The 16,053-nt window shown below is 27.2% G+C and overlaps 2 protein-coding genes and 1 long non-coding RNA gene across 3 annotated transcripts; 1 reads left to right on the top strand and 2 right to left on the bottom strand.

Annotated features, from left to right (window-relative positions):
- Window positions 1-487: 487 nt before the first annotated feature.
- LOC126739848 (odorant receptor 65a-like) lies at window positions 488-7,017 on the bottom strand. The gene is made up of 8 exons (XM_050445664.1): window positions 6,817-7,017; window positions 2,798-3,058; window positions 2,607-2,741; window positions 2,373-2,550; window positions 1,477-1,576; window positions 1,315-1,404; window positions 681-836; window positions 488-624 (listed from the first exon to the last, which is right to left on the bottom strand). Exons 2-8 carry the CDS (start codon window positions 2,967-2,969, stop codon window positions 559-561), a joined length of 897 nt encoding a protein of 298 aa, XP_050301621.1. The 5' UTR covers window positions 2,970-3,058; window positions 6,817-7,017; the 3' UTR covers window positions 488-558.
- Window positions 7,018-10,326: 3,309 nt separating this feature from the next.
- Window positions 10,327-11,326, top strand: LOC126739888 (uncharacterized). Its single transcript, XR_007661721.1, has 2 exons — window positions 10,327-10,464; window positions 10,919-11,326. It is a non-coding gene; the product is annotated as an uncharacterized LOC126739888 (long non-coding RNA).
- Window positions 11,327-13,174: 1,848 nt separating this feature from the next.
- LOC126739766 (uncharacterized) lies at window positions 13,175-14,595 on the bottom strand. Its single transcript, XM_050445574.1, has 6 exons — window positions 14,483-14,595; window positions 14,186-14,398; window positions 14,032-14,131; window positions 13,891-13,980; window positions 13,682-13,840; window positions 13,175-13,630 (listed from the first exon to the last, which is right to left on the bottom strand). The coding sequence occupies exons 1-6, from the start codon at window positions 14,593-14,595 to the stop codon at window positions 13,577-13,579; spliced, it is 729 nt and encodes a 242-aa protein (XP_050301531.1). The 3' UTR covers window positions 13,175-13,576.
- Between the last annotated feature and the right edge of the window lie 1,458 nt (window positions 14,596-16,053).

A 16,053-nucleotide genomic window follows, 5' to 3' on the forward strand; every position in this document is an offset into this window, starting at 1 on the left:
GGTGAATAGGTCGAAGAGGTGCAATTGAGTGGCCTCCCCGGTCACCCGACTTGACTCCTTTAGACTTTTTTCTGTAGGAACACATACAAAGTAAAGTGTATAGTACTTCACATGTCTAATTAAAAGTTGTTTTACTGTATTGAGTTTTGAACATTTTCAGCATTTGCTTGATTGATTCGGTGAGTTTTTTTATATTGATTAAATTTATGCGTTTTTAAAAACTTAATTTTTCGAATTTCAATCCTTTGTTTAGCCAATTTTTGTTTGTAGAGTTTCGTATTTTTGGTCATGTCAAAAAAAAACAAACCCTACAAACAAATAGTAAAGAAAACAAAAATGCTAAAAAGAAAATTTAAAAGGATGCAATTTACCTATGAATAGAAGTAATGACTTAATATTCTAATTAAATTATCTGAATATAAATATCTGATTTAATTAAACTTAAAAGTAATAGAACATACCTCAGTTACTTTTTATCCAGATTTAATTACCTTATAATATTTAAATTTCTAACCTAATATTCCCTACCATACCACTAATAGTATTAAATATGAATAATTAAATTTTGGTATATTTACTTTCATTGTTAATAAGTGTTAAGTAAGAATAAGCCGTTTTTATGATCTAAAATAATAAAAAATATTATTTGCAAGCATAAATTAAAATGTCCATTAATTTACCATAATTAGCGAATTAAAATTAAACGTTCCAAAGGGCACAGCCTGCAAGTATAGTGGTTTTTGGCAACGTAAAATTACAAATTTTATATCTTTGAGTAATTTTGGGGAAGCAGTATACCATTTTGAGTCTAAAAAAGCATCTTGGATGTTGTAGCTCTAAAATTAGAAAAAAAAACATTTTCTTATATATTTAAGCAAAACAAGCATTGTATTTTTTATCACTTAACAAGATAAAACAGTTAGGAGTTAACTAAAGATAACTGCTTTAAAAATAAATTTTCTTGTGTTTATCTATAGTTTTATGCAGGATATTCTAATAGTCAAATGACCATGTTATATCACTATATTTAAAAAGTAGTATTTTGGTTTTATTACTCAAAATCTGCTGGAACTATACCTATTAGTAAAAAATTAATAGCATAGAAATAGATTTTTCTTATTTCTCTACGTTGTTACGAATGAATGACAAACTATTTGGAGAAAACTTTTAAAAATTAGTTCAATTTTTATTTAATTTGCCTGTTTTAATAACGGATAATTTATTTTTATGTATATTTATAATTGTTAAGTAAATAGCTATGTATTTAGTTGATTTTTTATTCCTAACTATTGACATATTATAATATATACAAACCTCATCCTGTATCATTTGTCCAGCTTTACACAACATAAATACCCCTACCGTATAACCGAATACATGGATCAATGCACCAATCGAGTGAATCTATAACAAAAAACTAACTGATTAATATTTTGTTATTTTATAGTTTAATCAAAATGTCTTAAATTTACTAACCCTTAAAAACTGAGCCGTAATAAGGGATATAGTAATTGCTGATATAGAAGAACATTGTCCAAAGCACTTTTTGTTTTCCGTATTCCAATTTTGAATAATTCTAAAATAGACACACATATTACTTATAATAAAATAGAGAAGTTTATTAAAATTTTTAATTTATTTGGCTGGAAATTGTCTTTTTTCTTCGTAATATGTCTAATTATATCCGAAAAACATTATTTAATTTCCACTTTTTTGTAATTTTCAAATAGAGATAAGGATATATAAATGAGAATACGATTTTTCCACCTATTTTTTTATATCATCGTTTCATTATGATAACTCTAAAGAAATCATAATTGGGATAGAAAAGGCTTGGTCTGTATGCAAGGAAAAGGTCATATTTGTAGATAAAAAATTAAAATTACAATACCTGTGACACATTACAAGGGGAGAAAGGTTTAATTTACCTTAAATATGTCAAAGAAGATGAAATAGATCTATAGGAACAAAGCAAAATTCTTTGTTGAAAAACTTGCGAATATAATTCAATTGCATCAACAGCACTAATTATTTAGATAAGAAATGTGAAAAATATGTATTGGCTTAATGATCGTAACCTTCGAGCCGAAGATAGAACCTGAATAAAAATATAGTTTTGTATTTTCTTATTTCCAAATGAATAAAATCCTTATTGCACTTTATAAATTAACTGCTGTTGCATATTGAGTATGTTAATGGTTGAGTATTCTTATATTTTAAGCTGTTTAGTCGATACCTTAAAGTTGTTTTTGATCATTTTTTGATGAATTTTCAGAGTATTTTCTAATCCAAAAAGAAATTGCTAAATGTTTTCATAACCTCTTATTTACAATACACCCATAAAAAATATCGCAATAAAAAGGAATATTTACTTGATGATTTCCTGATGGTATTGGATACAGCGTCTAAGGTGTGCCTGTTGCAAATGTAGTTCTTCAATTTCGAATGTTTCTTTAAACATTTCTTTTAGATGTTCAATTTTGGATATAATAGTTTCAGCACATTCCCATACTGAAACAATGAGGCTCACACCCGGGGGGATATAAATTCCTATAAACAATTACTATTTTTTTTAACTTAATTTAAGCACAAACTTTAGCACTTACCTATACATAATATTTCGTAAGCATTAAAAAACATTTTTAAATAAAAGTCGATGGTATCGTAAGGCCACCAGAAAGGAGTGACCATACCGCAAATCTCATGAAGTCCTTTTTCTTTATTTATTTTTTCACACGTTACTTAAAAAATAATGAATATTTAAATCTAATAACATTTGTTGTACACTAGTACATACCTGATTCTAAAAATATTGATGCCAAAGCATAAGTACATACACCCCAATTACAATAAGCAATAAAAAAAATTATATATAATTGAACTTTTTTAGCTTTCGGGCCCATGTTAGGAGGAATTCCAAATTTCGAAGTGTTAGTTATATCTAGAAATAGGTTTGACCATGTACGCATATTCCGTTGAAAACAAATACATATATATTGGCAATTTAGCAACCCTGTAAGTCCTACGAGATCTTCAGTTAAATCAACAGGAATACTATCTGTAATTAAAATAAAAATGCCATTAGTGCAGAATATTAAAAAACAAAACTATTAGCTTACTACTAGCTTGCTAAAATGTATTATCAAGTTTAAAAATGATTGATTTTGGACGTCTGTTTTAGACGATGGTTTATGATGACATTGATATTAATATTTGTAAATTATAGGAATTTTAATCTATTTGAAACCTGTGCAGTAATTTACAATCAAGTTTTAAAATGTCACCCTCAACATGGGGTTATCGGGATCTATAAGAGATACGAGGATAGTTAAATTGGGGCAAAGTTGAGAATTTTTGAGCCTAAACTCGATTTTTTTGAGCCTATTTTTTATCCGATTTTAAAATAACTTGCACATTTCCATTGCCCCTTTTCTTGGGCTACGTGATAGTGTTCTTAAATTTTTAATATAACGTTTCGTCTTTTGTCAACCATCATCAACTTTGTTTTTTTTTATAGGCGCCATATTTAGTTCTTATATTTTTAAAATCTTTGCAAAGTTTCCTTTTTAATGATGTATCACAACTCATATTTTTTTATTTTTAAAAACCTGAATTTAAACAAAAAACTAAATTTACCGCAGTAGGCTGTGCATAAACTGACAATATTCCAACCGTCAATAAATGTTACTAGTTATAATTAAAAGATAGACAGAAATACTAGCAATGCAATACCGTTGTCGTGTACACACATTACTTCAGGATTAAACCCTTATTTTCTTTAAACATCCCTAGATATTTTAAAAGGGACTAAGTTAATCTATTTACTAAAAAAAACAAACTTTATAGTAATTTTCTAAAGGAAACATCTTATCCAAATAGTCTTCAAAATCCGATCTTAAAAGCTGGTAATAGGATCTCCGTTAATCCAAGTTCCATTAAGTCACAAATTGTGTCCAAATTTTATGTATCCTTTTAGTAATTTTTGTTATTCCATGAATTTAAAATGTTGTTGAAGTTTTATAAATTTTCGACATCATTTTTTATAATTTACAGGCATTTAACGTAATTTTATAGTTTTTTTAGGCAATCAGCCATGTTCGGAGTAATTTGTTATGTTTTCTTCCTTTGTAATAACAGATTCATTATCTGGAAAATGTAAAAAAATTATAAACATCTCGGGAAGGCTTAGAAATTTTATATCAAATATTTAAAATAAAACAGATTTTAATTTAAAAATTTTAATTTTATCCAGTTTTCTGGAACACCTACAGAATTAGGTTAAATATCTGGAAGTCATAAAAAATTACTCCAAGTTTCTGGAAAATAAAAAAATTACTTGTTAAATCTGAAAAGCTTATTAAAAGTTTAAACAAAAAATTAAGAACATCTATAATTTACCATAGTCTGTAATAAAAGGAAACCTTATAGAGAAAAAAAAACAAACATGGGAAGACGGATATGGATTAAGGAGGAAATAAAACAACATTACAAAACACTTAACAGTGTCAACTCTAAACTCAAGTAACTTTATAGTAATTTTCTAAAGGAATCATATTATTCAAATAGTCTTCAAAATCTGATCTTAAACACTGATAATAAGAATCTCCGTTAAAAGTTCCAATAATCCATAAATCACACTTGTGTCTAAATTTTATTTATTCTTTGAGTCATTTTTATTAATTTTCCATGAATTTAAAATGTTGTTAAAGTTTTACATAAATTCGAGATAATTTTTCATAATTTACAGGCATTTGGCGTAATTTTCTAGTTTTTTCAGGTAATCAGCCAAGTTAGGAGTAATTTTTTATGTTTTCTTAATAAGAATTAATTTTCCATTTCATTTTACAAAATTACGCAAAATTCCTGTAAAATTTTAAAAAATTTATAAAAATCTCGTAAGGCAAAGAAATTTCCGTCAAATGTCTGAAATAAAATAGAAATTTTATCAATTTTTCTGGAAAACAGAATAACGTTAAATGTCTAGAGGTCACAAAAAATCACTTCAGGTATCTGGAAAATAGAAAAACTACTTCTAAAAGCCTGAAATAAAACAAAGCTTTATTATAAATATCTGGAATAATTAAAAAAAATACTTAAATTACAAAAAAATTAAGAACGACGATAATTTACCCTAAAAACATGAAATTAAATAGAAAATTACTTTAAACATCTGGAAGACGTGAAAAATGACTGCAAAATCCTGTAATAATAAAAAGCCTTATTCCAAGTACTTGAAATAATAAAAAAAATCAAATTAAAAAAAACAAAAATACAAAAACTCAAAAAGCTAAAATTAAAAGAAAAACTATTTCAAGTACTCGGAAGACGTGAAAGAAACAGTCAAAGTCCTGGAATAAAATGATATTTTATTTCAAATGCCTGGAATAATACAATAATGCTGGAAAAATTTTAAAATTTAATTCAAAAATTCTGACAAGTCAGAATTTTTAATTCATTATATATAATTTAATATAATTTTAATTTGCCGGGGATTATTTTGACTTCAACGGTATTTATTAATTTTATTGAAAATGCCACAGTTCGTAATTGTACTACTTTTATGGGTCCATATCACATTTTCAAGAAAATTGGGATAATCAGTGTAAAGTTTTTGAGCTAAATTATAAATGGCTTAAATTTACTTTTCTTAAGTTGTCTCCAAATACTTGTATGAAAGACATTTGTAGATTTTTTTGAGGTCACATTTATCTACAAAGTATTTTTTATGTAGTGTAATAAGTATAAAAATCGCTAATCCATACCTCATTAAGTAAGTTTTCATTAGTTTCCTAATTTGTTTATTCTCCATATTTAGTTTTAAGCATATTAAAAGAACCGAACATACCACAATTTTTATCAAAAATTTTTAATAAAGTATGGTGCCTTTGCTGTCGGTCCGGATACATCAACAAATATATTTCTGACGTCTGACGAAAAACCATAATGGCTTAAATTATTAAAAAAATACTAACAGAACATATAAATATTTAAAATATATAATATTAATAACAGTTTATATATTTTCTTGTCAGCTTATCACAGCCAACTGCGGCGAATTTAGGTTTTTCCAAAAAATAAATATTATTTGTGTTACATCGTTAAAAAGCACATTATAAAAAATATACTCAATAATATAATAATAATAATAAGTATTATTTTTCTTTTAGTTCTCAAAAATACTAGTTTTAATTAAGTGAAATTATTTACCTTTAATGCACACGTAACTATGTATACAGCATTGAATCACGCAAAAAAATGTTACAACCCGTAAAAATACCACAATATATTTGTGTGTTTTTGTTACATTATTATAAAAATAATAATGTAAGAAATTCATATAATTTAGTATGCAAAAAAATGGTTGCTCTTTTTGAGCCTTATACATTATTCTTAGTTAAAGAAAAATCAAGTAATAAAACTTTAAATGAATAATAAATTTGTATGCTTGGTCATTTCTTGACCCAGCTTTTTAAACTCTATCATTTAAGTAACTGCCCATAATAGGTGTTCTATTATAATAAAAAAAACGTTTTAAATTATACAGTAATCATGACTTTTATGATTATTTCATACTTCTGTCATACTATATATCTACATATGTATGTATATCAAATCAAACTTCAAAATAGAGAAAGTAAACGAGATGGTTATTTCTATAGACTTGAGAAAGAACTCCACGCTTCTGGAATAATTGAGATGTCGCGTCGGTTCCATAACTTAATAAATTAAACAGATGCTATTTTGTAATTATTATATATTATATTATAATAAATTTGTACAATTATGTTATTAATATTAATGTAATTGATGACGCACGTTGCACTATATGTACATTAGCAGCTTCAGTTTTCGCAATTTTAACTACGGTGTTCCACTAACCGAAGTACAAAGAATTTTTATTTGATTTGCTTGCTCATCACTTTACGATAATAACCACTAAACAACTTTAACTGATCATATACTTCGAGTGAAAGGAACATACAATTAATTATTTTATAACATAAGTCGGTACAAGGATCTAATTGATCATGATCGCAGGATATATGCCCGTACACACACAATACTTACCATGATGTACTCAGTAATTTATTAGAAAACAATATCGCTAAATTACTGCTATTGAAACCTTATTGGTTGGTGTCGTTACGTACCTTATTATAAAGATCGTGCCGGGGAATAGATGCTCGTTAAACATTTCAGATTTGGGCTTAGAATTTTCCTAGTAAGTATAGAATATTTTAGAAATTTAGTATACTTTAGAGATGTATTGGTTGTGCTTTTCACGCCCACTGTATACAACAATAAACATACATCATTATCATTTTTGATCAGCGATGCATGGAACCTGCTCTATTGTTGTCCCCTATAGACTTTCAATAGGTGGTACACTAAAGAAGCTGTAGGATCGGTATCTCGAAAATCATCTTGACGCCTGACAGAACTCGCGATCATAAGATAACTTTCGATCATTTATTATACGGAAGCCACGATTACTTATGGGCTAATTTTACAGATGAAAGTAGGAAAAAGTTTTAGTAATTTAAAATATTGAATAGATAAATTGATAATTGAAAAATAAATAATTTTATTGTAGCTATTCAGTTTACATAAATCACATTCAAGTGTATTTTTACTTCTATACAAATGCGATTTTATTCGATTAAGGTGTAGTCAAAACCAAAATTTGACAGGGAACCTTTATTTAAACATGTTGGGAAATCAAGTAGAATCAATGATCCTTGAGATTATAGAAGACAATCCTCATGAATTTGAGTTGAAAACAGTTCTTCAACAAAATGGGGCACCGCCTCACTTTAGCGGAAATGTCATACAATATTTGACTAAAACTTACCTTATTCGGTGGATTGGTCGTCGAGAGGCTACCCAGTGGCCAGCCAGATCGCCCGATCTTACACCACTGGACTTTTTTTTATGAGGCTACTTGAAACAAAAAGTCTGCGTCACCCAGCCAGAATCTACTTTCGATTCACGTCAAGCAATAATTGATGCATGTCGCAATATTGATATTGTCACTTTTTAAAATTTCCGTGAAGAGTTCTCCAACGGATTGTTTTACTATCTTGAAGTTCATTGTGCACATTTTCAACATCAAAACTTGACAGTTGAATTTTTCTTACATAGTTTCACCCACTACATATGAAAAGGTATCATTTTATTACGATCCTCAATGATTCTTGAGTGTGAGAAGAGTTTATATGTTTGAAATAGAGAAAAATATTGAAATGTTCAACTTTGTGTCGTCTCTACCGCATTTCACTTCTCTATTACGCCTTAATAACCTAAAAATTGTATTTTTTTTACGTAATTTAATTTACTACATATGACAAATATCATGTTATTATAATCGTCAATGATTCCTGAGTGCTAGATGAGTTTATATGCCTAAAATTGTAAGAAATATTAAAATTTTTACTTAACGTATTTCACTCCTCCATTACGACTTAAATCGCTTTTTTAAAATAAAATAGACATTCCACATATTTTTTCAAATTTTTTCACTTAGATACCCATAATTGAGAATAGCAGAATATAGAAGGAGCAGATAAAAAGAAAAATAATAAGGCTGAAGCTTACTGATGCAAATTTAAAAGGAGAGACAGGAGCACTGATTGAAAGCCATGTCCAGAGCAAGTTTAACAACTAATTACTTAAGGGCTAGAATTATGAAAACCCGCTTAAATCCTGTATGTAGACTTTGCCGTGAATAAAATTTGATATTATTTAAGAAAATCTTAAAACTTTAAAGTTTCTTTTTCAGATCTGTTTTTTGTGTATAAATTGCTTACTTCAATTTTCCTTTCTACCTTACTAGATATCCTTAGTTTTGTGATTTTCCACTAACTTGTCCTACACGTACTAAAAACATTTTATATATTTATAGTTTCGATAGAGATATCAATATAATGTATATATAGCTCAGAGGGAGACAGGAAGACCAAAAAAAATGTATAGATTAGAAGACAAGATAATTAAAATATTAATATATTACAATCACTGTCAGTACACAATTTATTCCTACATATAATTTAGAAAACCACTTTAGTATTTTATTGGGGACATTTTCAGCTATAAATAAAATTCAATAATTGTAAAGCTAAAACACAGTGAAATTATTGGATGCAATTTAAAAACACATACATCCAACAAGATTTGAAATATTTTCTTCATCACTTTTGAAAACAGTACAACTTTGGTTAGCAATATTGATATTATTATGAAAATGTAAATTCATAAATTCTTCTTTTAGTTTTTGTACTATTATATTCATATTTTGTAGTTTAAAGTTGATTCGTAGGGTTATTTAGGATTCTACTTAATTAGTTAAATACTTTCAACATAGTATCTAGTTTTTAATTAATTTATCTTGTTTGAGGTCCCCAATTTAGGTTATTTAGGTAATATTATTGTAAATCCTTGTATTTTAAATTTTCTAGAATTCGTATACTTGCTTGCTTTGACTGTCAGTAATCCCTTAAAATTATTGGTCTCTTTGGGTAAAAACAATAAAGAAATTCTAAATATTTCGAAACTCTTCCATCGGTCTTTAAAAAGGACGCGCTTCGTGACATTTCATTTAGTTTTAGTAAAGTTTTTTTAAAATTAATTAATTAAGAATTTTTATTTAATGAATTTATTAAGAATTCGTAGTGACACAATTATTGAAAGTTGATTTTTTTTAAATTACCTATTCCTAAGACCGAGAGGGGTAACAGGGAGGGACTCCAATATAAAACGCAATAATAGGCGTCAACGATCAAGCCAACAACCAGTTTCAATTTCTTATTTTTTAGGTACGATAACTGCAAAATAATTTTGTATTAAAAAATGGCTTTTATACAAGTAAGTAACGCCTTTTTGGTAAAATGATTTAATTCAAGATAATACTAAATTTTTAAGATAAATTATGTCCTTACTTTACTTTTAAGCTTAAAATTAGGCTGCTTAGCAATTGTTTATCAGAAATGTACAGAAAAATTTATTTTGTATCTAGATTTATATAAAATTCTTGTTTTAATTAAATAGAAAGAACCATTCCCTATTAAATTATGCATAATATTATTTTTAAGAAGAAGAGTTTCAGTTTATGGATTAAGGTTTTTCTCATATCTAAAAATTTTTAAAGTTGATATTTGTAAGACAATATAATTAATAAATGCTAAATTACAAAAGAAAAATTCCTTTATTATAAAATATCTTGTTTCTATTTTAACCTTAAATATAAAAAAATATGAATAGCCTTTTATGTCAAGACTTGCATTTTACTCACTGTTACTATTACTAATACGTAAACTTCGACTATACGAAAGAGGTTTTGCTAACTTAGAGTACTATCAACCAAACCCGATTAGAACCCTATATTGCATTTGGAAAATAAAAATAATGGAGATGGCGCTTACCAATTTGCTTATGAAACTGGAAACAAGATTGCTCAGCAGGAATCTGGTAAGCATAATTTTTAAGGAAGTAAAAAATATTAATCATACTAATAGAGTGAGAGCCTTGACGTTTTATTTGCTTAAAAAGTTAACAAAAAGCCTGGTTACACGGAACATGTATATGTACAATGTTTTTTAATACAATTTTCAAAAGTAACTTTGGGCTCTTACAGTAATAAAGGAGAACACAATTTAAACAGAAACGTAAAGTGTTTTAACGTCTCCAGTTAGTTAGTCTATTCTTATAAGTTGTTTTAATTTGTGATAAAATTTTCCCACTATCGAAAACTTTTGTGCATAACTGACAATTGGCACTGATGTTTCATACGCCTAAAGCACTTTGCTAAGCTATTGATAAATATTTTGGTCTTAAAATATCTGGTTTAATTGTTTCATATTACATTACAGAACACTTTGCTTGATAACTTGGTTGACAACTCTAAATTATGAACATATTATAGGAGATGGTCAAAAAGCCGAAGGTTCTTACGCATATGTAGCTTCAGATGGTCAACAACTCTCTATGTCCTATGTGCTGCTAATGCTACTGGCTTCCACCCACATGGTTCCCATATGCCAGTGGCTCCACCAATACCAGAACTCATCAAACGTGTTGTGGAACAAAACCTGGCTGTCGAAGCTAGAGGAATTATTGATGATGGTCAATATCGCGAAACGCAAGCTCATTTGCCTGCACCTGTTTTACCGGTACAATACATGGTTTAGCGTTATGTGATATATTTTGATGACTTTGTGGCCCTTAATGTTGTAGATATAATATGAGTGTATAAAGGATTATATTTCTATTATATAGATATTTATATGTACTCTGATATAACAATTTCAACTAAATAAAATATTTTAAAAACGTTTTGTTTTCATTCAATTTTAAAATGTGTTGAGTTCCAAGACTTTTGGACATATGCGAGATCCTGATTTTATCAAATTTCTTATTATGAAGTAAAAATTGTAGGCGTCTGTACTAAACTTTCAATTCTAGTTTAAGCCATTTCTTATCTGTCAAAACTAAGATTTATAATTTGACTTGTTGCTTTATAAATTGGTCACTAAGGAGAAAATTGATGAAAAACAAACCTCAAATAAGGCCAATAAAAAAAATCAATAGCATGAGATTAATGGTTTGTTATAAATAAAAAGGTTAAGATCGTGTCCATTTTAGTTATGCATTATTAAATAAAAATTCGTTAGCTTAAAACAAAAAATACCTACAAATTGACATCAAAGTACGTATTGATTAATCTACAAACTTGGATTAAATTTTCTTAAACAGTATGATTAATAATATGTTACTAAGAACTTTTTAATCTGGGCTTTAAATTCTTCTTCGGTCTTTTAAGGAGAAAGTACTATATATGTTTTATTAAAGGGTCCTATCTATCTAATATATTCAATATGTTATATAATATCTGTATTTGATCTAATATCCTATTATTAACAGGTTGACCATAAAGAACTCTTAAGGCTTTCAAACACCATCTTATAAAACAAACGGCTTAAACAATTCTATGCTGGGAATGTACCTTATTTCACAGTTTTCAAAGTACTTAAGTAAGTTTATGAGTTAAAGTATACCTTCGGTATACGATACGAGTTATTTGACCTGCATGATATTAGATTAGCTCCTTAAAGCTCTGAAAATTGCCTTAGAGGAAAATTGGCCAAAAGAATGCCCTCAGCTGCAATTTCTTCAGCTGATCATGATCTTTTCATTTAACACAGAATAAATATTTGAATAATACTGTTAAAATCTACTAAAAAAGTAATATTCAAAAATGCCCTCGACTTTCTTACTTAATAAATACTTTACTTAATTCATAATTTGTCGTGACTGATAACGTCTAAAAATTTTACTTTCATTATTTAACTTTCTAAAGAAATTTGATAGTTTGATTTTTATTGTTTTTGTTTATTTTGATTTAATTTTTTATGTAAAATATATTAGAATACTTTTAAAAAATTTGGATATAATTGTGTATAAATTATAGAATAATAAAATTAAAATTGTTAAATATCCGGACTTAAAGGTTATTTCTTTTTAACTAGCTTTAACAAAGCATAAATAAAATTAATTTTATTACTCTTTCATTGGTATATCTTTGATATAATTCAATAATTTTTCAGATCCTTTTTTTACCAAGTAACTTTTTATATATTTAGATTTCACTTTTTCCACAGAAATAAATTAATTTTAATAAATTTATGTATTGTTTATTTTAACAATCAAATTACCTAATTACAAAAAGAAAAAAAATAAAGAATTTTTTTTTTAATATAATTTTTTTCCAGTCAGTTTTTACCTTGGAAACAATTAAACGACAGTCAAGGCGAGTTAGGTTAGTGTTTTGGATGTTGACAATACAAGTATGTTCCCGAATTTCGATATTATAAATTTTGGTCGAAAATGTCTACAAATTTAATGACATTATACTTTATAAGTTAGCCTCAAAGACAGAATGATCTACTTAACTTATACTCGTTCTGGAATATTTGTGTGCAGCTAACGGTAAGGCTTGGATTTAAAAAATTAAGCCTAGTATCCCTTATAAGCCAAAGAATAATTTCCTTGAGCACATTTACAGTATATTGAAATTACTTCTTACAACCAAGAGAGATCTTTATTCTGTTTGTTGCTATTTTAATTTTATTATACTTGATGAGAATTTTTAGGCATTAAATGCTCCTGAAGCTTCCTGAATCTATAAAGTAAGATAATATTGTTAAACTTTAAAAAAAGACAGTTCATTGTTTTAAATTATTTATAAGCTTAATAATTTACGGGTTAATACTCCTAGTTTACAGATTTACTCGTATTTCTTAAAGCATCACTTTCTCGACAGTTCTTTGTTGTTTTAGCTGTGTTTGTAATTTTCATACATTTTTACGTTGGATCTTCCTAGTAATTTAAAATTAGTGTCAGATTTAAGAACATACTGGAAATTCAGTAAACCCCTTTCTCAATTAATGCAATGCTTAAAAAAAGCTGTGTTCAAATATATGCGTAATTCTCCACTTCGAAAATAGTGTTGCTAATGTGGCTAATTTTAAGTGCTTCTTAGATTCTGTTCGTTAACATTACTAATTGTAACTTTACATAAAAATTAGGCTCCTGTATTGGTTATAACGGTTACGTACGAATAAGCTGTCTTATAAATCTAAAACAAGAAAAAAATATTATTATAATTTTAATCATATATTTTACTTACGATAATCATTAAATTATAATTATAAGCTCCGCCAGGAAAATTACATTCCAAAAAGATGCGTTTTTGACAACGCATTATTATTATTTGGACAGTCTTAAGTAATTTTTTATCAGATTTGTACCACCTGGAATCCGCTAAAGCATCTTGTATGTTATAACACTAAAAAATATTTTTCCCTGAAAAATCGAAAACACCCAGTTCAATTTTACCTGATCTTCTATCTCTTGGCCAGCATGACAAAGAAAGAAAACCGTGACACCAAAACCCATCAAATGTACGAAAGCTCCTATTGAATACGTCTAAAGGAGAAATATTAGTACAAATTTAAATATTTTTATTATGGTATTAACCTTTAACATTTGTGAAGTAATGAAACAAATAACAACTGGACTGAGCCAAGAATATTGAGCAAGAGATTTTTTGGTTGCTTTGTTCCATTCATATGTCATCCTATTTAACTATCAGTTAGTAAAATATTAATAAGCAATATTGGTCACTGGGTACCTGATAATTTCTTGGTGATATTGAATACAATTTCTTAAAAGTTCTCTTCTTAAAACTGGATCGTCAATTTCAAAAACCTCTTGAAAAAGTTGTTTCAAATGTTTTATTTTTGAAACTATAAGTTCAGCACATTCCCATATTGATGTTAACAAGCATCCTGATGGAACAATGTATATTCCTAGAATTTTAATTTTTGCATAATTTAAGGAAATACTTTTCACATTTCTTTATTCACCTATGCAAAAGCATAAATATGCATTCATGAAAAATTTTGTATATGGTGAAATTTCATCATACGGCCACCAAAATGGCGCTACCATACCACAAACCTCGTGAATCCCAAGTCTTTCGTTAATTTCTTTGCACCGAGCTGAAACACAAAATTTGTTACTAAAACCTGAAAAATTCATTTTATCGAGTTGCTAAAAATTTAAAGTTTAATGGGTTAATAAAAACAGTTTCTAAGAGAAAGGATAAGTTTATTTTATAGATAGATTACAAAACTGGGGAGCGCAAAGATAGATTAAGGTAAGTCTGAATTTTCAAAGTAGCAAGGTGGTAGACTTTATGACAGGTTTCGTGAAAATGCCAACTTTTCTCTTTCACGCATTTTTTTCTCGTACCGTTTATATTTTAACAATTTTTTATAACTAAATAAAATATACAATAAAACCACACATTTTACGTGTATGTAAGCCTTACAGGTCACTTTCTACAGTAGTTTTGAACAGGCAATATTTGGCTACAATTTAATTTAATTAAAAACCTTTGAGTTCTAGTAACCTGGAGCATAACCGAGAATAATTTAGAGCATTGATACAATAATCGAGCAATCACAAGAGAACGACAAGTTCTTCTGAGTTATTATAAATTAAATATTGTGTTTTTGTTATTATCATATATACATAGTATGTAGTCTGCAAAAGACCATATAGAAAAACTACATATAAATTTAATTATTGATAGCTAAGCTGTACACAAAATGTAAATGTCATATTAAGCAAACTAATTTTGTAACATCTAATACACAATAATATATTGTAAAATAATATTTCTTTTAATAAAACTTTACGGGCAAATTAAAAACTGCATTTTTGCTATTAATTTTGTACACTGATAAAAGGAGCAAGTAGAATAAAAGCAACGTTTTTGAAAAAAGTATGAATTTCATTTAAAGTATATATATTGTAAAGACCAGTTGCAAATTGTATAGTTACTTAGAGAATCTACGGCAAAAAAAAAAGGAATTCAAACCAAAATTTAAATATTGGAAAAAATTGAAATGGTATAATTATCTTCAAAGTTTTATGTTGTATTTAATAACTATATTTTCTTACTACAAGGTATAATTTAAAATCTAGAATGGATCTTTGTAAGTTAAACTAGCAAGGCCGTCGATGCAGGATAATGGCATCTAATTGGTTGCTATGTCTCTTGTTATAGAGAAGTCTAACTCGTGACAGTTAATTTCTGACAATATTTATCCGTTTAAAATAAAAATATATTATATTAACTATACGGCTCAAAACTGCATAGATCGCCATATCTTATATCGTCTTTACTGTTGATTTAAGTCAAAAGAAATGAGAGTTATATTGCCTAACGTACTTAAAATATTATTTTATATTTTAAATATAGATAATTTTAAACTTAATATGTTCAAATTCTAGAGCAAATTACGTTCTCATATACAAAAAATGCGAATATTTTTTAATTTTTTTTTTAACAACTTGATTTAAAATTTAAGATCCGTATCCTTTTAAGTTATGCATAGTTTTCATAAACAAATTTTTATTACTTAAGTGTATTAAAATTCAATTTAAATATATCAAAATATATTTACTATGGTTTATTAAAATAGTAATATA

This window comes from Anthonomus grandis, chromosome 8 (assembly GCF_022605725.1).
Source record: "Anthonomus grandis grandis chromosome 8, icAntGran1.3, whole genome shotgun sequence".
NCBI classification, from domain to species: Eukaryota; Metazoa; Arthropoda; class Insecta; order Coleoptera; family Curculionidae; genus Anthonomus; species Anthonomus grandis.

Bases quoted from the DNA above. Each gene is read 5' to 3' on its own strand.
- LOC126739848 (XM_050445664.1), bottom strand. From the start codon at position 2,969: ATGCGTACATGGTCAAACCTATTTCTAGATATAACTAACACTTCGAAA. The intron at 1,577-2,372 runs GTAAATATTCCT...TGTCTATTTTAG, and splicing joins TACCATCAGGAAATCATCAA to AATTATTCAAAATTGGAATA. The intron at 837-1,314 runs GTTTGTATATAT...TTCTAATTTTAG, and splicing joins GACAAATGATACAGGATGAG to AGCTACAACATCCAAGATGC.
- LOC126739766 (XM_050445574.1), bottom strand. From the start codon at position 14,595: ATGAATTTTTCAGGTTTTAGTAACAAATTTTGTGTTTCAGCTCGGTGC. The intron at 13,981-14,031 runs GTTAATACCATA...TTTCTCCTTTAG, and splicing joins TTACTTCACAAATGTTAAAG to ACGTATTCAATAGGAGCTTT. The intron at 13,631-13,681 runs GTAAGTAAAATA...TTCTTGTTTTAG, and splicing joins ATTATAATTTAATGATTATC to ATTTATAAGACAGCTTATTC.